Source organism: Punica granatum, chromosome 3, assembly GCF_007655135.1.
Source record: "Punica granatum isolate Tunisia-2019 chromosome 3, ASM765513v2, whole genome shotgun sequence".
Classification (NCBI taxonomy): Eukaryota; Viridiplantae; Streptophyta; class Magnoliopsida; order Myrtales; family Lythraceae; genus Punica; species Punica granatum.
In genome coordinates, this window is record NC_045129.1 from 7585374 (window position 1) to 7599425 (window position 14052).

Consider the following 14052-nt stretch of genomic DNA (forward strand, 5'->3'; position numbering starts at 1 on the left):
TGGCAAAAAAAAAAAATTTTTTTTGGTGGCCAATAACAAAATAAAAATAACAAAAATAATAATAATAACAATAATAATTCATCTTTTTGGATTTAATAGTAGTAGAAAAAAAATATTTTGTTTTTGAATAGAGTTGAAAAATATTAAGATCGGAGCTCCAACTAATTTCGACAATGTCACAGAGTTTCACTGGACTCCATTAATGACCATCAGCGAGACCAATGGACCTCCGGTCTGGCATGCGATTTACCGTAGCGGGAGTTTTGGCATGATGGGCACTACTTCGAAAACCGACTTATGGAAACTAAAAGCGTAATTTTAGGAAAATTATATGACTATTTGGCAATTAAAAAAATAAGAATTCCGCATTTCGCTGGAAAAGATAATAATAATAATAATAAATTAAATCCGTGGCCAAACGCGGCCTAAAGTTACCGAATCCAACCGATGTGAAGTGAGAAGGCGGGTCTTTTTCGTTCTCGATCAATGTCTACTCTTCGTTTTCCCTCTAAAGTCTAGGGTTTTGAAGCTATGCTTGGAGGGGTTTTTGGTTCCTCAGCTCAAAGCTCTCTCTCTACTTCAACCCTCCCGCCGGAGCTCATAGGCTCAGATATGTCCAATTCGCTTGCCCTCGGCATTCCTCCTCGAGATCCCCACCAAGAAAGACCCTGAAACCCCACCATGTCATTCTCCCTTTTCTCTACTCCCCAGCCCCAGCAGCAGCAGCAGTCGCTGTTCCCGGTTCAGTCCTCGCCGTTTCAGCCGAGCACCGCCACCCCTCTTTGGCACCAACAGCAGCCCCAGCAGCAACAGTTCCAACAGCCCCAGGTCCAGCAGCCTCAGCCGCAACAGCAGCAGCAACAGCAGCAACAGCAACAGCAACAGCAGCAGCAGCAGCAGCTGTATCTGTTCACGAATGATAAAACACCGGCGAGCTACAGCACCAAGTGGGCGGATCTACACCCCGATTCCCAGAATTGTCTTCTTCAGATAGAGTATGTTCCTTGCTGATTCCGTCCCCTGCAATCAGTATTTTCAGTTGAGGTGTAATTTAGTTAGATGCTGAGGTAATTTCTCGAGGAAAAGTGAGCAATAATGACGGCATTGTCGTTTCTGCTACATTTGGGAGAATTGGGCAAAATTCACCTTTTGGGGTTGACGAAGTTCTTAACTCTCCTCCTCTAGTCGGCTGAACTAATTCTCAGAAGGTTGGTTTGTCTTTGGTTAGCGTAAAGGCTCCATTTGGATGATAATGAGTAGGCGGGAAGTTGAAAATTAGAGCTTTCCTTTAGTTCTGTTGGCATATTTCAATTTTCTGGAGCAGTAAATGTCACTCCCTGCGTTGTGGATTGTTGGTTTAGGTGTCACGATTCATGTCAAGAAGTTATGTACTTATAGTATTCAATATGCAGCCGAATGTGTGAAATATTAAGTTGGTCGAGCGGTTGTTAAAAGTTTGTGTGTTGAATCTACGAAGGCATCAAATTATCTAGTAATTGTCTCTCAATGGTAGAAATGCATATTGCCAGTGCTACCATTGGACAAGTTATGAATGGAAGTGCTTATTGATCCTTCAACTACTGACTGCGAAGCAAAGTTAGTAGTCTCAGGTGGACAACCTCATAAAATTTGAAACTTGTTTTAATACCACAATGACATGTGAAAAGTGAAATTTGGAAAAAATTAATTTTAGGGATAATAAACTTTGCCGTTTCTATCAGTATAATTATTGTATAGTTCCTTAAGCAATGGCTTATAAGTTTCTTTTTGTATTTGTCTTCTTGTAGGGAACGGATACTGGAATATAGGGATGAGAGCCAGAGACTCGACCAATGTAGTAGACTTTATGACTCTTCAGTTTTGAGTGAAGGATTTGAGCTTGATGCAAGTCATGTCGTTCAGGTTTGGACTCTAAATAGTCCGGCCCATCTGTTTTCTCCATCTTGTTTATGGCCTCCTAGTGTGCTCACTAAAGTGTTTCTTATCTCACGTATCATGCTTTTCTTTTGGGTTGGAGATCTCGGGAGAGATGTTTGAGTGTGGTGTCTCAAATCAAATGAAGCCTACACCAAAGTGATCTCATTTATTCTTTTTAGCATGGAGTTGTAAACTTTAACTTGCTGGAACTTTGGTTTAAGATATCTAAAATGACAAATCGAAGCTATCTTCGTAGGCCTGATATTTCTTTTGACTCCTAAGAGAGTGTTATACTTTGTGGATATGAGTAATCGATGGACTCTCCTGTGCTGTCTATCTCCATAAGTTGGCCGTATTATATCTAACTTGGTTGAGTGAGGCCTTTGGGGATACATAAAAGGCTAGATTTCATTTGTCTTTTGATGAGAGATGGAGTTTGTAGTCCTGTTACTTTGTCTTTTAACGGCTCGGCAAAAACTTTATGTATTCATTGACAATTAATAATTTCAAGATGAAAACTCTTTTTCATGTTTCCTTAGGAACTTGGGGGAATTAGCACTTCCATGGAGCGTCAGAAAGCATTACTCCATGAACTCATGTCTTCAGTAAAAGACATGCTGAGGAACACAGAGGTGGCTGTGCGTTCCTTTACAATGCTACGCCCTAGGTTTGTCCACCCAAGTAGCGGTGGAGGCACCTCTTCTGCAACTGCACCATCACAAGCTCCCGGGGCAATGGTTGCTCCAGGCTCGATTTCCCAATCGGCTTCAGCCTCTATAGTTCCGGTTTACGACTTCTACAGTGGGCTCCCTAAGAAACCATCTCCCTTTCTTCAGCACACGGTTGAAAGGTTTGAGAAGTACCTTGGGGAGTGTCGCCAGTGGATTGAGGAGTTAGAGCAGCTTCTCCTGTTGGATTACTCAGGCAGGAATGGAATGGGTTTCGGTTCCTCCCTGGTGGACTCTCTTCCAAAGGTCATGTCAAATGTGCACAACTTTTTCGTTCATGTTGCTGCTAAGGTAAGTGGATTATCTGGACTGAGTCACTGTAAATCGTTACTTCTGTCATGCTCGTGTTAATTAGACCTCGTACTTTGTATTCTGCACTTGCGAAGTTAATGCCAAAAGAGAAATATTTGCTGCTCTAGGAACATTGAGTACGAGATATATACCCAGCTTAATGTATTATTTACAAAGTGCAACGGCCTGGCATGGTGGTTTAGATGTCAATTATGGTTCGGTTCAAAGCATGCTTGAACCTGTGCTACTAGACAGCCAAAATTTCACCTAAATCTTGTTGAAGCATGTATAGTTGCAGAATTCTTGAAAAAAATAAAAAATAAAAAATTTCTCGTTCTTTCTGTTCCTCCTTGTTTGAAAATAATTGGAGCGACATGGGATTGGTGTGGGTGACATACAAATTATAAGGCTATGGAATTAGATTTGCTTTTCAGTCTTGCTGAACAAACCATGAGGAAAATATAATGTCTTTCATGAAATATGAAAACATAAATAGTAATTGGAGGAGTGTGAAGATGACAGCAGTGATGTTTTTGCAGATAGAAATTAAAATTGATGTGTAATTTGTGGCTGAGTAGCAGTGTGAAGTATTCAGCCTGCTCGAGTTTTAATTGACCTGCAGAAACCACCCCAAGTTATTACAACAAATGGCTTTTCCTTCATCATATCTACTATTAATGGTCATTTTCCCATATTTTTTTGCTCATAGGTGGAAAGCATTCATCAATACATGGAGTCCATGAAAACCGCTTACCTGGCAGACCAACGCCGTCGAGGGGATGGGAGCGATCCCTTCCTCGAGGCTGACCGACGCGAAACTGCTCGACAGGAAGCTGCTGCCAAGAGGGTCCACCCGACATTGCACCTGCCCCCAATTCCCCAGGCCGCCTCAACACAAGCTGCAGGCTCTTTTGCCAGCTCAGCAGCTCCTGCGGGGTCCACAGCCCCGCAGGCAGCTCAAGGCGCATCATCCTCTAGCAGTGGGTTTTCGCTCTTTGGGACTCCCTCCTCCGCTCCTTCCATGTCATCTGCTTCATTATTTGCAACTCCTTCAGCCTCTGCTCCTGCCTCTTCCTTGTTTGGGACAGCAGGGGCTTCTCCACAGACTCCTCTCTTCAGTTCGTCTTCAGCGTCTCTATTTGGCCCTGCCTCCACTCCCTCTATGTTTGGTACCCCCACTCCATCTTTTAGTTCGACTCCTGCATTTGGAGGTTCGCTTTTCCCTACACCGTTTGCTTCAGGTATGATTTCAGACTATTCAGAATTGTATCACTGTTACTTAGCATTATTTTCAAAACCATTGCTATTTTCTGAATTTTATGGTGGCAGCTTTTCTTTTTTAATCATTTTACTTTATTACTTGGAAAATCTGCTACGATTTAACTAGTGGGTATTGTGAATGAGAGAGCAACCTTTTCCTACTTAAGTCAGTATAGTTATCCTGAAATCCCAAGTGTGTGTTTTAGCCTAAGTCAGACTTGTATTTTAATTTGCTTCAGGTGCCGCAACTGGATCAGGTGCAAGCTTTGGGGCTACAACAGTAAGCATCCTCCTCGTCTTCCCTGTTTTTACTTCACGCTCATTATACTCCCCTTCTTCAATCTACTTTGGCCGCAAATTATTTTCCCTAAACTTTCTAGATATGGAAGTTATATTCCATTTACTAAATTGCCACTTCGCTGATTTTGTAGAAACAAAGGCAAAGATCTCGGACCACTAAGCGCTAGTCTGTGGCTTCTTGTAATCCAGCCAACTCAATTGTTCCGTTAGCTTGGAGACTTCGGAAAATCCGCTTTACACATTATCTGCCTCCAATTCTCCGTCTTATTCCTACGTGGAAGAATCTTGTATCTGAGTTTGCAGATGAGCTAACAGAGACTGTTAGTTTGACCTGCCCAATTCTTTCCTCTCGGCTTAGTTCAAAGCAACTCTTAAAGATGTGTTTCCCTGTAACCGGTAGAGTACTGCTTTTGCGGATGGTAGAAAATTGGTTGTCACTGTACGAAAGATGAGCTCAATTCAGTGTGGCTAGTCGTGAATCTCACCATTAGTCAACCGATCTCCTCCTCTATACCTCTGAGTAAGTCGATAGGCGGTCCTCATAGTTCATATGCCTTCATTTTCTTCCCAATGGCGTCCTATGGGACGTCAGTTCTGAAAAATACGTTTGAGCAGTTCAAGGTAGACATTTTGGAATGTTTCTCTCGAGTCTGGGACGTTCCATGAAGAATTTTTCGAATGAAAAGTATCTGGTTCTTCAAATTATTGTCCTGCATGTAAAGAACAGTGCAAATATAAGCCAGTTCCATTGGATCGGTCTATTGTTTTTCCTATTGTGATCATTCCAAGCTGGTACCGAGCATATTTCGACCGGTGTGGACCTGCAAAGCTCAGTTGGATTGGGCACCTGCGAAGCTCAGTTTGATTCACGACTCTTATGGACCTGCAAAGCTCAGCTGGATTGGGCTTGGCTTGAGTTGGATAAAATCGAGCTAAATTTAAGTTTTCATCGAGCCGAATTCGAATTATTTGCGAGTTGTCTTGTCTTACTTATTATATCCTTGCTTAATGAGAAAAATAAGCATTGAATATCTTAAATCAATCTACGCTGGTATGGAGTCCTCATTTTATACTGTATGGGTTTGATCACATGCCAGTATTAATCTCTTCTAATTACATCGATATAGACGAAAAAGAAACACGCGTGACTCAAAAGGATTGATTTCTTATTAGTAAAAGCGTATAAAGATTTGTAACAGAAAATAAAAAGTATAAAGATCATAGCTCACCCAAACAAAATAACGTATAAAGATTGCTTAACTATGAACGATAAGGTTTGGTCGGCTTAAGAAGCTGCAAAGAAGCTTCGGATGTAAATAGAAAAAGATGAAAAAGGTTTAAATTATTATAACATTGTGACTGAAAATTTGAACATATGGTCCTACGGCTTTTGCCAATTTTTTTTGTGTCACCTAACGTTTTGATGTTGAATGGGCTGCAACTATCCTGGATATAATTGGGGTTGGCTCACTATGAAATAAAACTCTTCATATCGAGAATTTTTTCCATTTATAAAATTCAAACTCAAAGAACCTCAGTTAACAAAATGCTCGGAGCCAACTGAATCACACTCCTTAATATGTCTTCCGCATTAATCTTCTTAGCTGGGTTTTTACGCGTAATTTTTGTTCAATTACGCGTCATTTTCTATAGACGTACACGTCCGTTTGCGCTTTGCCGTGGTCTTCTTTTCCTTCCTCTCTGATCTCTTTTCTCTTTTTCCATTATTTTGCCTTCCGACAAAAGCATTATGGATAAGAAACACTGCCTATAAAGAGGAAGTATATGTAAAAACTCACGCTGCGCTGCGATAGTTTTGTGAATCGACCCGGATCAATTGAATTAGTTGAAATCCATTGGACTTTCGGATATCAGAGAATAGAAGATAACTATAATGGAGAAAATGAAGAATTCACCGGAAAAAGATCAGAGGCACTTTGTGTTGGTCCATGGAGCCGGCCACGGGGCCTGGTGCTGGTACAAGGTCGCTGCTCTCCTTCAGTCCGCCGGCCACGCGGTCACCGCTCTCGACCTTGGAGCTTCCGGGATACACCCCAAACAGGTTGGTGTCACACCAGCAAAGAATCTTAACACGTTAGATACATGTTGTCAGTTGATTCACTTTCTAGCGGGGTCGGCTCATATTTGCAGGTGGGGGAGCTCAGGTCAATTATGGACTACGTGGAGCCGTTGTTCGAGTTCATGGGGGCGCTTCCGTCTGGGGAAAGGGTGGTTCTGGTGGGCCACAGCATGGGAGGAGCTGCCGTGGCTATGGCCATGGAGAGGTTTCCGGAGAAGATAGCCGTGGCTGTTTTTGCAGCGGCTATGATGCCCGGCCCTGACCTCAGTTACGTGGATCTTAGCAAGGAGGTAATTTTTTAATAGCTCTCTTTCTTTAAGGGTTAATGGAAAAAAAAAAGTTACAAAGTTTTCATATTTTAACAGTTTTAGCACGAACTTTTTTCCTTAATCCAAAAATACATAAACTTTCAATTTGATAACAATTCTAGTATAACGTCAAATTTTCCATTAATTTGTATGGAATCAAGGCCAAAGGAGGCGCCGACAACCCCAATCGGAGGGGAGGATGCCGGCGATCCCAATCGGGAGTGGTGGTGGTGGCAGGGGTCGAGGTCCGCGTCGTCGGCGCCTTGTGTGGCCTTGATTCCGTCTAAATTAACGAAAAATTTAACGCCGTGTTAGAATTGCTATCAAATCGAAAATTTGTGTATTTTTGGATTAAAGAAAAAAATTCGTGTTAGGATTGTTAAAATGTAAAAAATTTGTACTTTTTTTGGTTATTAACTATTTCTTTTATCCCTGATTGCGCAATTTACAATATATTGGAGGACCAGATAGAAATTAACAACAAACGACGTCATTGCTTCTGCTTCGTTTCATTTTGCTCCTCTTTATCTTTGAGGGTTTTTAGAAACGCTCCTCATAGTTTTAGTTGTATACGAACGCACCGTATTACTTATGAAGGTGTCTCAGTTCCGCCCTCACAAAGCTTTTCCAACTTCCTCTCCGTTCTTCGTAAAGCTTCTTTGGCAGTAGAAGATTATTTCTTATATGACATGGGGATGGAAAATCAATGAAACTATGACAATTAGGTGAAGCCATAATTAACACCATGCTTAATGAGCCCTATCGCATTTGCTACAGTTTGTCTGTTAGTTTTCACACCACATGACAAACTAAAGGAGCAGATATTGAGTGAGTATTATTCATTCACTTGGATATGTAACACCCAATTAAAAAAGTATTTTCGGAGATATTAGTGCTTCTTTGCCTGAAGCGACTAAGGTTTCGATATCATTGTTTGAAAGTTATAATCCTTTTTCGTGTTCCACGATTGCAAATTGAAAGGTATATATCATTGTATAGATTGAATAAATTGACTGCTAATGCTAAGAGTTAATATACTTCTCATCTTCTTCTTTCCTCAGTATGCCCGTAGGAAGGATTCGGATAAGAACACGAAGTACACATTCAACGATGGGCCAGACAAACCACCAACCTCCTTCATGAGCAGTTACGACCGGTTGAAATCGAAACTGTATCAACTCTCACCTCCTGAGGTTCGTGCTCTCAACATTTTCTAAAAAATAAGATTCTTGTTTCAAGATACGTACCTATTGCGGGTATTATATATATATATATATATATATATATATATTATCTGCATAATGCAAATGAAGAATGAAAAATATTTTGAGTGTGTTATAATCCCATATCGTCCAACTCCAACGTACAATAATTGGTGACTTGAGATCCATAAGAAAACTCGACAATGACGTCCCATCTACGACATGATAAATTATTGATTCGCTTGTTTCCTCTTCAAATATATGATGAAGGATTTGATGCTGGCATGCTACTTGTTGAGACCCATTCGGTTATATCATGACGAATCAGTGCTGCGGGAGCAGACAGCAGTCACCAAGGAAAGATATGGATCGGTCCCGCGAGTTTACATCGTGAGCGATCAGGATTATGCGATCCCCGAGGAAATGCAGCGATGGATGATCAAGGAAAATCTGCCGGATGAGGTGAAGGTGATATCGGGTTCGGATCACATGGTCATGTTCTCTAAGCCACTGGACTTGTGTTCTCATCTCCAAGAGATTGCAAAAAGTTACTTTTGAGGACATCCTATGAGAATTTTTCGTGTAAAACTTTTGGTCATAATCTCCTCGTGACATTTTGTAAAGTTGGAAATAATAAGGATTATGCAGAAATTTGCTTCAGCGATTGATGAATAAAATCAAAGTATTGGATTCGTACTGGAACATAATAGTGATCAGAGACTCGCTGAGTATTTTATGGTGGATTCAATCATTTTTATGACTTCGGAAGAAATGTATGTCAATCAACCACTCGCTACTGCATCCTTTCTTCTCCATCACGCAAGGCTTCACGCACCAGCGCGGGATTATTTAGGGCCATTCCCGCCGTCGGACCGGCAGGCCGACTGATTTCACAAAAGCTGCTCTTGCCTACGCTTCTTCTCCCTTCACTCCTCTTCCTCCTTCACGCTGCTCCTCGCTTAAGGACTGGCTCCTCCCTTCTGTTGCCCTGATCCATCGATCCAGCCCCATCACCCTCTGGCCACTCCAGCTCCCAGTTATGCAATGCCAACCTACAGTGGTGCTGTCGGTCCTGACGGCATCTGTATCCAGCAGTTCTCCCGCGGAAACATCTAACGAAAGGGTCGATGCACCCCTATGGCCCTTCTCTTGTCTTGTCGTGTACATAAAACCAATGATTTTGACGTGATTATATATGTGAGGCTGCCCTGAGTGTAGACAACCCCAGAACCTTGACATGCATGTATATAAAATTGATAATGTTGTTCATGTCAATATTGCCGGAAACTCAACATGTTTATTTATGAAACCATTAATGTTGTTCAATTAATGGGCATGTCGGCAGATTGGGACTGAAATATTTAGAATGGATCCAGCCGGCCAGATACACATTGGAGAGCATCTACAATAGTGAAAAAAGAAGACATTATCTATTAAAATGCACGCATTTTTTTAGAACTTTCTGTAAATGTATGTAGGTTTCCGCAAGACATCCCTCTAGGATCAATCTCTGGAAACATGCGCTTTATTTTTCTTTTTCGTAAAAAAGATGGTGGAAACATCTTTCTCGCAAGTCCCTAAAATGGAGCAGTGTGCTTTCAGAATTTAAAATTTGTGTTTTTTTGCTGGACGGAATTGATGTTACTCACAACTAATATAACAGCTTATTGGTTCTGGTCCATTTTTCATATTTTAATAAGGGATGGAGACGTGTTAGAGGCGTGAATCTTCTTTTTTTTTTGTGCATTAACGGAAAATATACATATGTAACTTCTAAATGATTTTCTTTATTCACAATTATATACGAGAATTAATTTTATCATCATTTTTTTTTGCGTAAATTGATAAGTCCATATATAGTAGACAAATGTCAATATGGAGAGACGATCCAAGGTCACTCCACATGAATAGATTCCCTTCTTTGGAGTGGAACAAGGAGTGAGTAAACGAACACTAGAGACAAGTCAAACATTCAAATCATACCAAAAAATTCTAATAATTCTAAAAAATTCCAGAAAAATAAAGAAGACAATTCGTAGGTTCTTCTTTTCCCCCTTGGTTGGCTGGAAGGATTTACCCGACTCACGTGAAGTCTTCTTGGGATATGACCAAGTTAAAAAAGTTGAATATTCCAGCCAATAATGTCATACCGACCACTAATATTGTGCAATGTGCATGTCATGGCAGATTGAGACTGGAATATTTGGAGTGGACCCTGCCAGCCGTATCGGAGCGATATTGACGACATTACCTGCAGCACGTACTTTAGAATTTTCTGTAGAAATACTTAGATCCTCTTGGAAGACATCCCTAACTCTAGGATCAATAGCTGTGAAACAGGCACATTATTTTAATTTCTAGCCCCGTTTTTATGTTTTAAGGGCTCGGGGACATGTTATAAGCATGAAGCTACTCTATTGTACCTATTAAAATTATGTCATATATATCCATGATCGGGAAAGATAAAATTGTTTGGGGGTAAAACATAGAATTGGTACTCGAATGGGACTAATCTCAATTAATTGTAATTGGTAGAAAATATCCCTAATCTTATCAAGAAAACAAAGAAGGTATAAATATTGATATTTTGCATGAAATTAATGAGATTTTGGTCCTACTGGAATATTCAGTAGCATTTGTCTTCAATGATGATCTAATTACGTTTTGTCATTTTGCCTTTAAAACGCCTTTGCGTTCCTTGTTTGTCTCTCTCATTTCCCTTTCTCTCCTTCGATATCCCTTTGCCATCTGAAGATCATAACGCCAAAGTTGTCAAGGAACTCTACGACTTTTATGTGAATTCCGAATTATCGGCCGGAAAGCATCTCTTGTTTGATCGTGGAGGGCACAGCACGTCATGGCTTTCGGAAGAGACATGGACACGAATGCACCGGAGAAAGAGAGGCACTTCGTGTTGATCCATGGGGCATGTCACGGTGCCTGGTGCTGGTACAAGGTTGCCACCATCCTTCAGTCTGCCGGTCACAGGGTCACCACCCTCGACCTTGGAGCCTCCGGCATAAACCCCAAACAGGTTGGCCATCAAAGTTGAAACACCTACAAAATGATCGTAACAAATTTTGATGTGGTTAGTTTATTCACTTTCTTCTAAGCGATGTCGACGTGTACCTGCAGGTGGGTGATCTCAGTTCGATGATGGACTACGTGGAGCCGTTGTTCGAGTTCATGGGTGCGCTTCCGTCTGGGGAAAGGGTGGTTCTGGTGGGCCATAGCATGGGAGGAGCTGCCGTGGCTATGGCCATGGAGAGGTTTCCGGAGAAGATAGCTGTGGCTGCCTTTGCAGCGGCTATGATGCCGGGCCCTGACCTCGGTTTCATCGATATAACCAAGGAGGTAATTTTTTAATAGCTCTTTCTTTTAACTCTCGTTTCGCAATTTCCCGTGTATTGGAGGACCAGATCGACATTACCGATCTGAGCTTGTGCATGGTCCTGTGTCAGTTTTCTCTCCAGCATCCAGTAGGTAAATGTAACGGATCTCTTTCTTTAGCCCATTTTTTGCAATTTTAATTATTTTGAAGGACCGAGGCTAGAAACTTGATAAAATCTACAATTTTTATTTTGATTATAAAGGAGGTCTACAAGCCTATGATACAATGAAATATAAATCTTACATATTCAATTAAGGGGCTACGAGTAGTGTTACATGGATATTGAATTTGAAACTTCTTATTATTAAGCGATAGTGTGTACTACTGTCTTTTTAATTAAAAAAATACAATATCTTTTGCCACAGTAACACCTTTCTTTCTGCCTCATTTCAGTTTGCTCATTATACTTTGGAAAGTCTACAAAATGCTCCTTATATGTAGTTCAGTTGTCTGAAAACTATCCTTTTTCTTTTTTAAGGTAAATGCTGCTTCTATTTTACCAAAGCTCCAAAGAAATTTACGAAGGTTCACAGACAAAGACAAATTAAAAAACAATTACAGCAACTCCCAAAGCTTAAAGCTATTTGATAAAAGACAGAAAGGAACTTTAACAGCAAATTTAGGAACTGAAGCTTATCCTAGCTCGCACCATATCAAAAATCTGTTGAATAACTCCTTCAGCAATACACTCCTAAGCTTGAAAAATCCTGAGATTTCGTTCCTTCCATATAGCATAAATGTAGCAGTTCCATGCAAGCTTCCCTGATCGAAATCTCCAACCATTCTGCCTTTCCACTGTGAAGTTCTATGAAACTCCGAGCTCCAATCCGCACTCTGACCATCCAGCAGCAATAAACTTCTCAACCTATTCCATATGCTCTTTGAAAACACACACGAGAACAAGATTTGGTCTCTCGATTCTAACTCCTGATGGCAGAAAACACATTCAGGATTGACTGTAAGACAACCCCACTGCTGCATTCAATCTTCTGTTGGAAGTCTATTCAAAACACATAACCAACTAATGAAAGAACAAATTGAGGGTTTGAACTCCATAAGACGGTATCAACAGCAGCATAAGAAACCCGCACCTGCACTGTATTCTGCAACTCCAGAACTCGCCTATCTCTGCTCCTAGGCCGAAAACTATCCATTTAATTTGTGAAGGTGTCCCAATTCAGCCCCTGCAGGCTTTCCCACCGGCAGCACATTGGAACCTTGTAGTTTTAAACTTCTCTCAATCCATTCTATGCATTTCTTGTTCTATTTAAAATTTTATAATTTTTCTCGAGTCCAAGGGTGCGACCGCAACCTGCGCACTGTCCTTGGCTACAATTCTCGATTAGTAATTCTTTTTCACCATTAGTGACAAACTAGGATCACCTATGAATTGTTTTGCACCCCTGCCCAAAGCGGTTTAGCCCTAGGGTTAAAGGAGTACTCATCACACCATCGCATCTTGTTTCTCAGTATTCTCGCAGACTGGATTCGAATATGGACTCGAAGTACTTGTTCGGTAATGGGCCAAATGAACCACCAACCTCTTTCATATTTGGGCACAACTTCATGAAGTCGAAATTGTATCAGCTGTCACCTCCCGAGGTTCGTGCACTCGGCTCTAAATGCCACTCATCGATTCCCTTTTCACTTGATAAATCACTGATACATCGATTTTCTCTTTAACTATGATGAAGGACTTCATGCTGGCAACCTACCTGTTGAGGCCAGTTTGCTTATTTCCCGATGAATCAGTGCTGCAAGAGCAGAAAGCGGTCACCAAGGAAAGATATGGGTCGGTACGACGAGTTTACATCGTGTGCAATCAGGATTACGTGATCAAGGAGGACCTGCAGAGATGGATGATCGAGAAAAATCCAGTGGACGAGGTGAGGATGATCTCGGGTTCAGACCACATGGTCATGTTCTGTAAGCCGGTAGAGCTCTGTTCTCATCTCCAAGAGATCGCAGAAAGTTATTCTTGAACGGGTGGAAGTGTTCATCGTGGAAATAAATCTCGTTAAATTATGACATTTACATCGGAGGAATTAATTAAGGATTATGCCATGGGAAAAAGAATTGCATGTGTGAGGGTAATTTTTACTTGTTTTAATTTCGTTAATTATTATGCAATGCCTTTAATTATTTTCCATGCAAGATATACGGTATGCTTAAAAACTTTAAATTTAAATGGACTTGCTATTAGTGATATGCTATAGAGCCAATTTATGTATTCGGATAATTCCTTTTATGACAATAAAATTTATTCTATTATTCATATATTATTTGTATTTATCACGTAGATATATGTATATATGTATTTTGGAATTTGCCGTTGATACAGAAATAGAAACCTTCCGTAAGTCATCTCTCTAGGATCAATATAGTTTTCTGAAAGCCCCTTTTCAATTTTCCCCTCACCACCTGATATCCGTCCATTAGTGTGAATTTTCTCCATCATAGAACTCGAATCCATTACCTTTACTTATTTATAGAGGGTAAACGACCTGAACCAAGTCCATATTTAGGGGCTCAAGCTCGGCTTGCTGCTCATGAACTAGAGCCCAAGTTCGAGCTC

The 14052-nt window shown here is 40.8% G+C and overlaps 3 protein-coding genes across 3 annotated transcripts; all 3 read left to right on the forward strand.

Annotated features, from left to right (window-relative positions):
- The first annotated feature begins 445 nt into the window (after positions 1-445).
- On the forward strand, positions 446-5267 carry LOC116200828 (nuclear pore complex protein NUP58). Its single transcript, XM_031531751.1, has 6 exons — positions 446-995; positions 1788-1902; positions 2457-2936; positions 3646-4177; positions 4436-4476; positions 4628-5267. Exons 1-6 carry the CDS (start codon positions 682-684, stop codon positions 4661-4663), a joined length of 1518 nt encoding a protein of 505 aa, XP_031387611.1. The 5' UTR covers positions 446-681; the 3' UTR covers positions 4664-5267.
- Positions 5268-6206: 939 nt separating this feature from the next.
- On the forward strand, positions 6207-8788 carry LOC116198841 (probable esterase PIR7A). Its single transcript, XM_031529097.1, has 4 exons — positions 6207-6558; positions 6648-6866; positions 7946-8077; positions 8357-8788. Exons 1-4 carry the CDS (start codon positions 6391-6393, stop codon positions 8642-8644), a joined length of 807 nt encoding a protein of 268 aa, XP_031384957.1. The 5' UTR covers positions 6207-6390; the 3' UTR covers positions 8645-8788.
- A 1941-nt stretch (positions 8789-10729) lies between these two features.
- On the forward strand, positions 10730-13752 carry LOC116198546 (salicylic acid-binding protein 2-like). The gene is made up of 4 exons (XM_031528715.1): positions 10730-11120; positions 11222-11440; positions 12948-13079; positions 13172-13752. Exons 1-4 carry the CDS (start codon positions 10944-10946, stop codon positions 13457-13459), a joined length of 816 nt encoding a protein of 271 aa, XP_031384575.1. The 5' UTR covers positions 10730-10943; the 3' UTR covers positions 13460-13752.
- Positions 13753-14052: the final 300 nt, after the last annotated feature.